At 28.5% G+C, this 13,784-nt stretch overlaps 1 protein-coding gene across 1 annotated transcript in view; it reads left to right on the top strand.

The window, feature by feature from the left end:
* The first annotated feature begins 1,487 nt into the window (after positions 1-1,487).
* Positions 1,488-13,784, top strand: part of LOC142326995 (sodium- and chloride-dependent transporter XTRP3) — a 40,554-nt gene continuing 28,257 nt past the window's right edge. The window contains exons 1-4 of the mRNA XM_075369739.1: positions 1,488-1,670; positions 6,704-6,899; positions 8,269-8,492; positions 10,974-11,057. Coding sequence (XP_075225854.1) covers positions 1,488-1,670; positions 6,704-6,899; positions 8,269-8,492; positions 10,974-11,057 — 687 coding nt within the window. The remainder of the gene's footprint in view (positions 1,671-6,703; positions 6,900-8,268; positions 8,493-10,973; positions 11,058-13,784) is intronic.

The following is a 13,784-nucleotide window of genomic DNA, read 5'->3' as shown; positions in this document are numbered from 1 at the left end:
CAATTTGTGCAGTATTTTTTCTGTGTTTTTTAACAGTTTTAACTACTGTGGCTATTATTACTAATAAAAACTAACATCATGTAGTGAAAATAAATCTAACATTACATAAATATTCAGTGATTTATGGAAATAAATATTTTAAGAAAGGGTTACAATTACAAAAATGTTTTCTTTATTTCACACCCTTCTTTTTCTAGGCACCACTCCCTAAGATTTTCCAGGTATTATGGAACCATCAGGTCATAAGGAATGAAGTTTATCATTTTATTTAAAACCTAGAAATAGTAAAAATATTGTGAAAGAAATGACCTCATATGATGGCGTAGGAATGGTTTACTATTATTTTCAAATGTATGTGCTTTACTAAGCAATTGCCCTTATTAAAACTGTAATATCAAAGGTATTTTAAATTAACCTAACGTACATTACTGTCTAATTCTGATTACTATAATATAAATATATTAATTTACATATTTTTTCTCTCGGAAAGTAACTATATGATAGAAACCACAAAGGCTATAAAAGCACTAAAAACAATACTTAACCAAACAAATCCAATTAAAAGAGTTAGATCTAAAGAATATTCTACGAAGGTTATATTATTTTATTTCTGTACAAGTGTGAAACTTCGAACTAAGAAAAAGTGAAAAAAAAATGAAGACAAGCCTAAATGTAGAGGAAATTAACAAAAACTAAATGGATACTGAAAATAATGAAGAATTATTGAGAATGAAAAAGAATAAAACTTAATCAGAACAATGCAAAGTAGGGTAACTAACTGGCTTGTAAATTTTATAAGGAAAAGAATCAGTAGATGCAAAAAGAAGGAACAGAAATGAGAGAAAATTATATAATATCTAGAAGTAAAAGGAGCTCTCAAGAAATCAAAGGTTTAACTAGAAATAGAAGCGAGTGGAGATAGATAGGTTGTAGTAATTGGCTACAAATACCTGAAATCAATTCTTCAAGTCCTCTCACAATTTTCTACAAACATTGGCTAGATCACCACTAGTCTAGCATCTATAAAACATCAATTCCAAACTCAAAGGTATCCTGATTATCTCAACAATGAAAATGCAACTTAATCATGAACCCCAGGAATAGAAAAGTGAAGTAATTCTGTTTCAGGGGATTGAAACATCTATTAGCAGGTACGTAATCATCTTTTGCCAGATTATTTTTTAAACATATTCAACCACACTGGATAGGTATCCAAAGTCTTCAAACCTAAGACTGATATAGGTATATCAGTCTTCAGTTTAGAGACTTCTTTATCATACTTGAATGTGAAATTAATGCTAAATTGCAGTTTTTTGCTTTAGAGAATGTAAGTATAATTATGATGTCATATAAGAATATAAGTATGCTAAAGGTAAATTATTTATCCAAGTTAAAATTAAAATATTATTCACAGTAGTATGAAAATTTATTTACATTTAACTGTTTTGCCTATTATTTTTTTCTAGGTCATGGCTGGGTAGGGGGTTATGGCAAACACAGCACATCTGGTCAGGCGTCAAAGCTCCAGAGATCTCAATCCACAGCGCTCTCTTGATCGTGTGGAAATGAAGGAGATGCGTGGACGTCTTGTTCTTGAAAATGGAGCTAATACCATATCTAGTTATGGTGCTACTAACATTGCCTTTGACGATTCCAGCCCAAACACAAAGGTATGTGCATTAAAAAGTTTTATTTTTGAATCATGGTTACCAAAATCACTTATTCCTCAAAATGAAAATTATACAGTTGGAGTCTCTAATGTTTTCAAAAAACCGAACAATACATGACAGAAATTTACATTTTATTTTTTTGAAATTGCATTATTGAGGTGAATAATAAATAAAAATGACAATTTTAAATCTCACTGATTTGCATTAAATCAAGTATTCTCAACACTATATAATATACAAATATTTCAGTTGTTCTTAAACTTTGAAATTTTTTTAAAAATAAAGTTCATTAAATATCTTTTGGCATATCAGACCCTCCAAACTTTTAACCATTTTCATGTACTTTTAAAACAAAAATACAATTACAATTACTGTTTGTCTAAATGAAATTAATTATTGTCTAAATTGCACAAAAGTTTTTTTCATATGTGCTACTCTTTGATGGTTGCATTGATATTATTTACTGATACTTTGCTGAGCAAAATTATTTATACTTGTAAAACATTTTGATAATTATTTTAATAATTAATGACAAAAATTTGTGAATAAAAATAATTATTGAATTTAGCTGTTATATTTTATGAACGGAACAAGCTTTTACAATAATTAACAATTTTAAAATGTAAAAGTTAGTTTATAAATATTAAGATTTACTTATAAGTGGTTGAAAATATTCAGTTTATGGATTACAGTCTATTCAAAATATAAAAAAGTTCTATTTGATTTTTTGGATTCCGTTGTCTGTTTTAGAATATTGTATGTAAAACACTAAATTGAATTATGATTTTTTTTTTGTAATTCTTATGTCTAAAGCACACTAAATTGGTCTGTAACTTATTTTGTATGAGTTTTAGATGTAGTAAATGTGTGAATACACATAAGCTCAAAACTTTTATGCATACACCATGCCTTATAAAAATAAGCATATGTAAAATATATTTTTTTCCTAGGAAGGGTTAAATAAAATTAGCATTAATAAAAATCTAATGGAACCAAGGATTTAAAATTCTAAAATGTATAAAAATATTCACTTAAAAGTTCTTCATCTAGGCTCTTAAAATTTAAAAGAAGGGATATAATAATGTACTCACTTTCATTAAATAAGCATCTTTTTTACAGTTACGTAATTTAAAATAAAAAATAATTTGTATTCAAACAATGACCTAATAAATTAACACTTCTGAAATCTATAAACTGTTCCATCTGTAGAATACTCTACATTGATCAAACAATATGCAGCTTCAATAAAAGGCAGAATGAACTTGCAAACCCACATAGCTCCATGGAGCTAACATTTACTACCCACCTTACAGTTACAAATCATAATCCACCTCCATTCTGACGATAACCTTGATGTACTCACAAAGGATCACATTTAACAATAATGAAAATAAAAATAAAATAAATGAAATATGCTATTTCTTTTTCACAAAATTTATTTAAAAAAACCACATCAGCTGTTTTGGTAGCAATATTCTTCAGTAACAGGTTAAGCAAGTGAGATTAGGAAGAACAGAAATCTCTGTTAATAGGATTTTTTTCCTTACTGTCCATCTATAGGAAATGTGGTACAAAAATTAATATTATACAAAAAATACCTTGTAAATTTCAATTCAGATCCTCTAGATAAAAAAAAGATTCTATCACTCTGCTAACATAATCACATTTTTTTATTAATTTTCTTTTTTAAAAATCAATTTCCATCCACTTTTCATTAAGTTACTTCATTTCATGAATTACTCATAATTACAGTTCGACTCCTCTATTAGAGGAGTCGAACTGTAATTATGAGTACATTACAACTTTTAAAAGCCTCCATCTTTTATAGTATCAGTTAATCACCTCAATTTTAGCTAATAGTTGCATGCTTCATGTAAAATCTGCAACTGCAATTTAAACTGTGTTTTTCAGTAAAATAAGTTGTATTTAATATCATAGCTTTTATCTTCAACAAATTAAAAGTCTTATTTAATCCACCTTGTTGGAGTTAGTTTGATGTAAATTTTTAAAATATATGTAATATATTTTAAAATAAAATATATAGTTTTAAAATATAAATCAATAAAAACAAATTAAGATTGACAGTTTACTTTAGATATAACAAACTTGTATTCTATTTACGGATATTATTACTCTGTGTTAAATATAATAATACCAAAAATACTAGCATCTATCAAATTAGATATATTAAACAACCATTTAAAGTATCAAGATTGGGCTGATTGTACCCACAATGTCTCTCTTTTTATGTCAAATTTAAAAAACTAAAAAGATTACAAAAATAAATGTACATATGTTAAATTATATTGAATTACAACAATTAGCAATACAAATTTACAATTTAAAACGTTTTTTTCTTTATATCTTAGGCCAATAGTTCCTGAATGAGTACCATTACTTAAACCCCTAACTACTAAAGAACAATAAAATGACCAATGAAATAAAGTTAAAACTATAATATGTTTGAATTAACATCCTGCAGCAGACACAAAATTAATATAATTATTGATAAAAGATCATTATGCAAACATAATTTCAACCAAAAATCGCACATTCCCTAATATTTTCAATTAGAAACTGTCATACATCCACAAATAATTACCTTAGGTTTTTGATTTTCAAAATTTCATGGTTTTCAAGTTGCTTTCAAAACTATAATCAAAATTCTTAAGATCCTAATGTACACTAATAACTTAAATCCCACTAAAATCAAAATTGTTATTTAAACAAATATACCAGGCAGATTAAAAATTCAGCTACAAACACACAATACATTCAAATATAAAAACAGTCCCCAATTATGTACACATGCCCATAAAATTACAAAGAAGTTTTTCAAATTTCAGATATAGAACCATAACACAATTACTTTGTACATTAAATCTGAGGAAAAAATCTGATGTGGACATCTCATGACTTCCTTGTATGCCTATTAAATTACATATACACATTTTTTGCTGCACTTCAATTAAACTTATTTCATTTGAAAGTGAGAAACGATCCTCAAATTCTTTAATAAAGTGGACAATTACACAATCGCATTGTCGTGGACACCACTTGCATCACATTTGTTTGTGGTGTCTGTATCAGCATTTTATATTAGGTTATAATTTTGTTTCACATCGCTCAAGTAGTTATGTGGTGTATGTAAGAAAGTGTCGGATCCGTAATCATGGACACATCAGTTCAAATCAGACTTCATAGACATATTTTTTTTAACTTTTTTTTTTAATTTAAATATATTATTTATTAATAATTATTAACTTCTGTAAACATATTTTAATTCAAATTTAAAGTACATAAAATTTTATTTCACTAATAACTTCTGATTTTTTTCATATATATTTTTTTTAGTGTTTTATTGAATTATTATTCATGGTAATTTTTTTATAGTCAGAGGTTAATAATTGTTAACAAATCAATATATTTAAATTAAAAAGACATAAGTTAAAAAAAAATATATATGAATATGAAGTCTGATTCGAACCAATGTGCCCTCCCAATTGTATGATCCAAATATTTCATTAATTAAAATTTCAATTGACTATAACTGGAACCAATGAAAATAAATACCACTTACTATATATCGTTGAAAAGCTCTCAATGAGGGCTTATTAGTGTCATAAGAAAAAGTCTAAAATCCAAATTGTTTGGTTTTCAGGCTTTTTTGGACACTTTTGGTCTAATCAATTGCAATCAAAAGGGGAAGTATACAACTAGATGTTACAACAGTCCAAAATCCAAAATTTCAACATTCTGTGGGTAGTTGTTTTTGAGTTATGCGAGAAACATACATACATACGTACAGACGTCACGTTGAAATTAGTCAAAATGGATTCAATGATGGTCAAAACAGCTATTTCCGTTGAAATCTGAAAGCTGAAATTTTTCACGATCACAATACTTAAAAACAATATTCACGATCACAAAATATTCTAAAAACAATATCAGCACAGATGATGTGACCTACATACCTCAAAATGGGCTGCCTACTATCAAAAAGATTATAAAAAAATAATTCAGAAAAAGACATTTGCATGTGTGCATAAAGTGAATCATTTTTATACATATTCTTACTGAATTAAGGAAAGAATTTTACTGATGATTCTTTCCTATTTTTTCAGTAAATTTCATGTATGTAAATTGTAGAGTACCAACTATCTCTTTCCAAATGAACTAGGTGACAAAATATTGCAACATTACACTAATTAAATGATGCAATCAAGATAATTTTTATTCCCACCTAACTGAATGTTTGGTGAAAATAATGTTGCATAGAAGTTAACATTTTTGGCTGGTAATGTATTAATACAAAAAAAAAGACTAGTATATCAACAGGAATTTTTGGTAATAACATTAATTAAGAAGCTGAAAAAATATTAATTCCAGATGTAGAACAAAATTTATCATACATATGTAACACTTAGTATCTCTAAACTAACATACATGAATCCACCAAAATGAAATTATATAGAATTCAGTTAAAAATAAAAGAAGAAATAATGATTAAATACCTTTTATTAAAATAATTAAAAACAAGATTCACTTTTCAAACACTTTGAAATAATATGCATCCAGAATATCTTTTCAAATGACTGTAATCCAATCCATTTCTCAGTAGAAAAAACTGCAAAGACAGCATTAAACAGCAATCAGTATCCTCTTAAATGAATTCAGAAAAAATGAATGCAAACAGGCATTCATCAATTTTGTTCTTTCATAAAGTGGGTTATTATTGTATGGACAAATATATTCAATTTTTATTTTACATACTTTGTTAGGTTTGTATCATAAATATTTATTAAAATTAAATTTTCTTCTCATATTTTATTCCGAATTAATGAAAAACTTAATTTAAACTGACTTTTATTATTCTACAAATGTTTATAAAAACATTACTTAAACCAAAAATAATTTTTCACTTGTTGATAATGCCTGATTAAAAATAAGTTTATCAAATTCTAGGAAAAAGGATAAAAACATCATTAGATTGATAAAATTTTCCATTAAAATGTTTTTATTCTTTTTTCCAGGCAATACTTAAACCAGCCGATATGGAAAGTAAGCTTGGTTCTAGTGAAGGAAAACCTATTTTCCGTCCAGAAACTGGAGAAGATGACCGTGAATCATGGGATAGCAAATTAACATTTTTATTGGCAACAGTAGGTTATGCTGTCGGTTTAGGTAATGTTTGGAGGTTTCCATACCTCGCTCAAAAAAATGGTGGAGGTAAGCTATTCAAAAACAATCAATAATTTTCTTATTAAATAGATTTCAGTATTTATTAAAGTTATTATTAACTAAACTTGTTATTAAACAACTTTTTCATTAAATATTATTTTAAGTTCTGTAAGGGATAAAAGAAATTTTGATTACTTCTAAGATTAAAAAAGGAACTGAAAATTTATTCAATTTATGTTATAAACAATATGTTTCATTTGGAATCACTTGCTTTTCTCACCACAACATAAACTGCCCAACATTTTTATTTATAATTGGCAACTTTAGTCTTTTTATTAATCTTTCTTCTGACATTCTTAGCGTTTTTAGTATGTAATTAATGTGAAGATCAAAGAAGGCCTGCTAAAATCTAAGCCAGTCTCCAAATAAATCAATTGTACCATTTTTAATAAACCAAAAAATTATTTTCACTGCAAGTTGTTAAAATCCATTTAAGTGATTAAAATCCATACATGAACTCTACCCAAATACTACCAAAGCACGGTACAAACTTCTAAAAAAATAAGTGGCAAGATTAGACAGCTCAGTTTAACATTTTTCTACGTATTAAATTCTTGTGATAGCTCCCTTAAACCATTACTTCCACCACTGTATTCTCATAAAAATGACCTTAGCAATCTTCAAAAATCTAAAAAACATCCATAATCCATTAATTCATAAAAAAGTGCATGTTGAACAACAATACCAAAACTCCTTTAAAATCTATAAAACAGCGATAAAATGTATTACTGTAAGTTTTCAATTTTATATGAACAACGGTAATTAAATTAAAAATATTACAATTGGCTGGGTAATCTTTTCTAAAAGTAGACTGCTTCCTATTCACCCACCAGGTTGGTCTAGTGGTGAACACGTCTTCCCAAATCAGCTGATTTGGAAGTCGAGAGTTCCATCGTTCAAGTACTAGTACTAAGTCAGTTACTTTTATACAAATTTGAATACTAGATCGTGGATACCGAAGTTCTTTGGTGGTTGGGTTTCAATTAACCACACATCTCAGTAATGGTTCAACTGAGATGAAAATGAAGTATAGTTCATTTACACTATACTTCATTTACACTCACACATATCATCCTCTGCAGTAATACCTAAATGGTAATTCCCTGAGGCTAAACAGAAAAAGAAAGAAAAAACTGCTTTCTATTCAATATGATTTTTATTAATCCATCCTTCCAATCAATTTAATTGAATCCCAGTCAATAACTTAAGAGACTATGTTTGGTTCTAATCAAAACCAACTTTTTCTTATCAAAAATTCTGTTAGAATTGATCTACATTAATGTATATTATATAAAATAACAAAAAGAACGATAGATTATTTTTTAATGATATATTTTTACTTATTTTTATTTTTCAGGTGCATTTCTAATTCCATATTTTGTGATGCTGGCTATTGAAGGCATTCCAATATTCTATTTGGAATTAGCAATTGGTCAAAGACTGAGAAAAGGAGCTATTGGTGTTTGGAACCAAGTGTCTCCGTACTTAGGTGGTATTGGCATAAGCAGCGCAGTTGTTTCATTTAATGTAGCCCTATATTACAACACTATTATTGCATGGTGTCTCTTCTATTTTGTACAGGTATTAATATTTAAAATATTTAAAAAATATTTTATTTAATTATGATCAAACTGCACTATTATTTTATTTTAAATATACAATTTGTATTTATTTATGTATAATTTAATTTGCATCTACAACTACCCATTATGTAAATTGAATTTAATTACATTTAACTTTAACATAATGTTAATACACCTATACCTCACTTTACAGCCGAGATACATTTCGAAAAAGTTGACTGTAAAGCGAAAAGCCACATAAAAAATCAATTATTTTGATACAAAGCCATAGAAATTTAATTCGATCTGTTCCAATTTTTTATAAAATAACTTAGTTTTTAGTTCATAAAACATTTTATTCTTTTTATTTGCTGTAAAAATCCTTACATAAAAATAAAAGTATAAAACAATTTTAATAATAACAGAAATTCAGAAAGTAAATATATAAATTAAAAAACAGAAGAAATCATATACATATATTTATACAAATAATAAAAAACATAAAATAAAATGTTTAAAACCTGTTTTAATCTGATGATGAACATTAACATGAAGATTCACTATGCTACAATATGTTGCCATCATCACTTTCTACTGCTGTGGACTGAGCCAGTTTAAAATATTGGTCTAACGTTATCTGCTTCACCTTGCTTTCTTTTTGAAGTGTTTTGTAACATGTATTGGTTAAGTTTACTCCTCAAGACACTTTAGCGCTGCGTTCTTTGTCGGCATCATTTTGAAGTAGAATGTTCATTCCCTGCTCAAAATAAGAAAGCGCATTCAACAAGTGTTTTGCTGTTAGCTTTTGGCATATAGCAGGCTGTGGCTGTGGCTCTGGCTCCTCATCAAGTGCTTGTTCTGTTTCTAACTGGATCAGTTCCTGTTTGAAAGAGGTTCTCTCTCAGCATCTAGAAAATCACCTTCTTCCAAATCCTTAAAACCAAGATTGCTTGCTAAGTTTAATATGTTTTATTGAATTTCAGGAAGATAATTAACATTAGGCTCACTAGTTTTTATGCATTCTGGCCAGATTTTTTTCCAAACATTGATTTTAATTCCCTCCACAATTCGCTAATATGGCATCTCTGATGCTGTATTTTTTCCAAAACTGTTTTATAAACGATTCACTATCGGTTTTGTGAAGAAGTTTACGAAAAGTTCTGTGTAAATAATAAGCCTTAAGAGTGGCTTTGCACCCAGATCCATTGGCTGGATCAGAGCTGTTCTATTAAATACTCAATCTCCATATTTTCAGATAACTGAGATAAATTAATTGGGTGCCCTGGAGCATTATCCAAAATGAGGAATGCTTTGTTGCTCAAGTTATTGTCCTTCAAATATCTTTTTACTTCTGGGCAAAAGTAATTTTTAAACCAGTCTTCAAAGAGAATCTTAGTCATCCAACCTTTCTTGTTGGATCTCCAAATGTGGGCAATTGTTTCTTATTCAGCCCTTTAAAACACCTTGGTTTCATTTCAGAAAAATATACTAAAAGTGGTTTTAGCTTAAAATCCCCTTCAGTATTAGCACCAAGGAACAACGTTAAATCATTTTTTTGACACCTTGTATCCTTTTCATATTTTGAAACATAAGTTCTATCAGACATTCACTTCCAATAAAGTCCTGTCATCTACATTGAAAACTTGTTCAGGTCAGTATCCACCTCTTTCAATAATTCTTTTCAAAATGTTGGGATATTCTTTAGCTGCATCATCATTGTGCCGATGATGATGCAGCTACTCTTTCACTTTTCATTTTTAAGTTGTGCAAATTGTGGCGAATAATTTCCAAACCAACCTCAGCTTCCTTGGAATGTTACATCTTTCACAGATTCATCAGTATCCTCCCTCCTTAAATTAAAAATACTATTTTAAAAATACTTTTAGCCTATTCTTGGATAGTCATTTGGCTCATTGCTATCATTTGTTGATTATTGTCTTCAACCCACATATCTAATAATTTTTCCCATAATGCTGCTTCATTGGCAAGTTAATTTTGAAACACTTAAAGTACATATACTAAAGCGACAACGCAGTAAAATGATGACAAAGGTAAAATGTAGCAGTGCCACCTAAAGGGAGGAGCTGAAACTAAACAGAAGGTTGCTATTGGCCATATAATGAAATATTGTGGGCTGGAAATTGAAAAAGTACCATAATTAAAAAAAGGCCATTATAGCAAAACGTCAAAGAGCGGCCGTATAGCAAGATATATGTATATTACAATTACAATATTAATGTGAGTACTACACAGTTGCAGTTGATGAATTATTTTCATAACCTTCCTTGTGAAAGGTAATGAAAATCACAGATAGCTGCTGCAGTTCCATTATAAATGTGGAATTCGTAGTACATTATACCAGAGAAAAACAAATTTAATATTAATATACAGTATCCAAATAAATGAAAAATAATAAATAAACAATGGTGAGTAAATATGATAATTATTAATAGCAATGAATATATTAATAAATGTTAAATATTTGTTCTATTTCTTTCAGAGCTTCCAATCTGAGCTCCCATGGGCTGAATGTCCCAATGTTTATTTTGAAAATGGAACATACACAGTCGAGCAAGAATGTGTGGTATGTATGAGTCATGATCACTTGCTAGGGATTATTAAGCTATAAACAATATTACACTTAAACTCACATTTTTCAGTTAATTATTATAATCATCGAAGATCTAATTTATTGTGAATGAAAAATTATTTTCATGTAATAATTAATCACTGACAAAGAACATTCACCATATGAACAATCTACGTATTAAACTAAGCTTAGTTTTAGATGCTTATGAAAGTAAACCATGCTATTATAGTTACATGCTTCTTTGTAATAATAATAGCAAACTGTGTGCATTTTTCATTGTAGTAGATTATTGTTTCTGTCCGTGACATTTTCATACAATCCCCCAAAAGTGAATATGGATGAAGATAAAATTTTAGTAAGTATATATTAATCATTTTCATTTAACTTACTTGACTAATAATTAATATCATCATGCTGGTATTACATTTAAAATTATAATATTTTTGCGTGCATCAAGTTATTAAACTGCCTGTTATTTCAATCCATTTTCTGTTGTTCCATTATCAGACACGCAATAAAACAGGATAATGATAGATAATTTAAAGTTTAATTCATTTACTATTTATGTAAGGCACAATATTACAAACAGAAATTAAATTACACTGAGGGATAAAATTAAATGGTTTTTTTTGCGCAAGGAATAAAATATGCCTAATAGAACTTTTCACCCAGAATTCAAATATGTAAATAGATTTCCTCCATCACTCACTGTTTTTTTGTGATACATATGTAAATTTGGTAAGAAATATTAGCATGTATGCAGAGCACACTATTCAAATTTCCTAATATGTGGTAGTTATTTTCCTTTTGTGAATGGCATCACATCTGGAACAATCCTCTTTAGTACCCAACAACAATTTACAACCATTCTTACACCCTACTGTCATTGGTAACTGTTTTCTATAACAGCACCAAAATTGACTGAAAAGGAATCCAGATATGAATACAAAAAATTAATTTTCTAGGATATATTAACTACATATGTTTGTATGTAATTCACACCACATCACATCACAGTAGTTTGGGGGATTTATGATTTCCTTAAAAATTTTACACAACACTTTGAAATAACCTCCACAGTGACTTTTCAAATTTGCTTAACTATCCATTTCTAATCAAAGTGAGGACCCATAAAAAAATTCCTTCCTTTATTTTAGTGTTGCCAACCTAAGAAAAGTTTTCTTTCAAAAATGAAATCCAGCATCATTTTTATCTATTGCCTTAACAAAGTTTTTGAGATGTCCTAATTTTATGTGGAGTAGAGGTAAAAGAATCATTTCCAAGTTAACTAGTAGGAGATGTATATTTTTCTGTCCTAGTGTAAGTCCTTTATTCGTGCCCGAGTGGTCATTCATAACTGATATAATGATTTGTCTTATTTCTGCTGTCCCATTCAAATAAAAGCAACAAAATTTATTGAAGCCGAACTGCAAACCCATTAATAACTTTTAAATTGCAACATATACTCAAGCAGTACACGTACTGAATTTTTTCTAACAAGATTCTATAATCTCACATGTTTCTTTCATGTTACTTGCATAAGCTATTGCCAATGAATAAAATGACAGTCTTTAAACTAGTTTTCAAAGAGTAAATGAACAGGTCTTCTTCATTCTGTAGTTATGTTCCTGATAAAGTTCATTCATGAGGGCACAAATATTGTTAAAATACTCTAAACATCTCTTTATAATATACATCTTGAAACTCTTACTAATGATTACAAAAGAAAACATTTAGTATAAGAATGGAGAAGATTAAAAGTTCAAACCCTGAACAAGGTATTAATTTAACTCAAGGTTTAAATTACCTTAGTTATCAGATGAGATTCACCAGAAGAGGATAGATAATACTGCTTAGGATCAACTTACACCACATAGGGCTTTAGTAGCTACCTCATATTCCAATGCACCTTCTAAAATTATTGTGCTTTAGGATGGAGGATCTTTTTCTTCTGTGGTGTTCCTCTTAGGGATTCCCTGTTTAACTGAATCTCTTTTATCCATTTTCGTTCCTCATTCTATTATTCTTTCTCGTATAAATCATATTTTTTTTAAGTTTCGTTTCTACAGTCCAGATTTCATCTTCTTTTTTAAATGTGATCACCTGTGTACTTGCACTGAATCAAAATTAGAAACAATGACTTAACAGTATCTCCTTACAATTTATTGTTTTATCTTCTTAGATTTATTTGGGATCTACCACTTATTCCACAGAAAACTCTACATAACCTGGAAAAATCCATCTGCATGTCAGATGCTTCCATTAACTTCCATATTAATTCCTCTATTGTCTTCCAACTCTATTCTCTAAATGTTTAAGCTTTTAACTACATCCAGCTTATCTTCCATTATATTATTTCAATAGTGTCTTCAAATAATTATTGCTTCTCTGGCTTATTTTTGGCTTTCAGCATTTGTTTTATTTGCTTAAGAATATCTGTCTATTAAGAACAGAAGAAATGAATACTACAAAAATTTTTAATAACTTGCTTTCTACTTTTTAATCATACTTTAATCAAATTATTAGCATACATTGCACGAGTTTAATTAGTAGATTAATTTGGATTTTCAAAACCCTGCACAGCCATTTTGGAGATTTTGAAATTTTTTACACCTGCACCCTTAATTTACCCCCATATGGGGAGGATGTTTGCAAAATAATGGTGGAATATTGTATTGCACCTGGCATTAGCAACTGTGGAAAATTTCATCAATAAGCAAT

Source organism: Lycorma delicatula, chromosome 6 (assembly GCF_047948215.1).
Source record: "Lycorma delicatula isolate Av1 chromosome 6, ASM4794821v1, whole genome shotgun sequence".
Taxonomy (NCBI): domain Eukaryota; kingdom Metazoa; phylum Arthropoda; class Insecta; order Hemiptera; family Fulgoridae; genus Lycorma; species Lycorma delicatula.
This window is presented reverse-complemented; position numbering and strand designations above follow the sequence as displayed.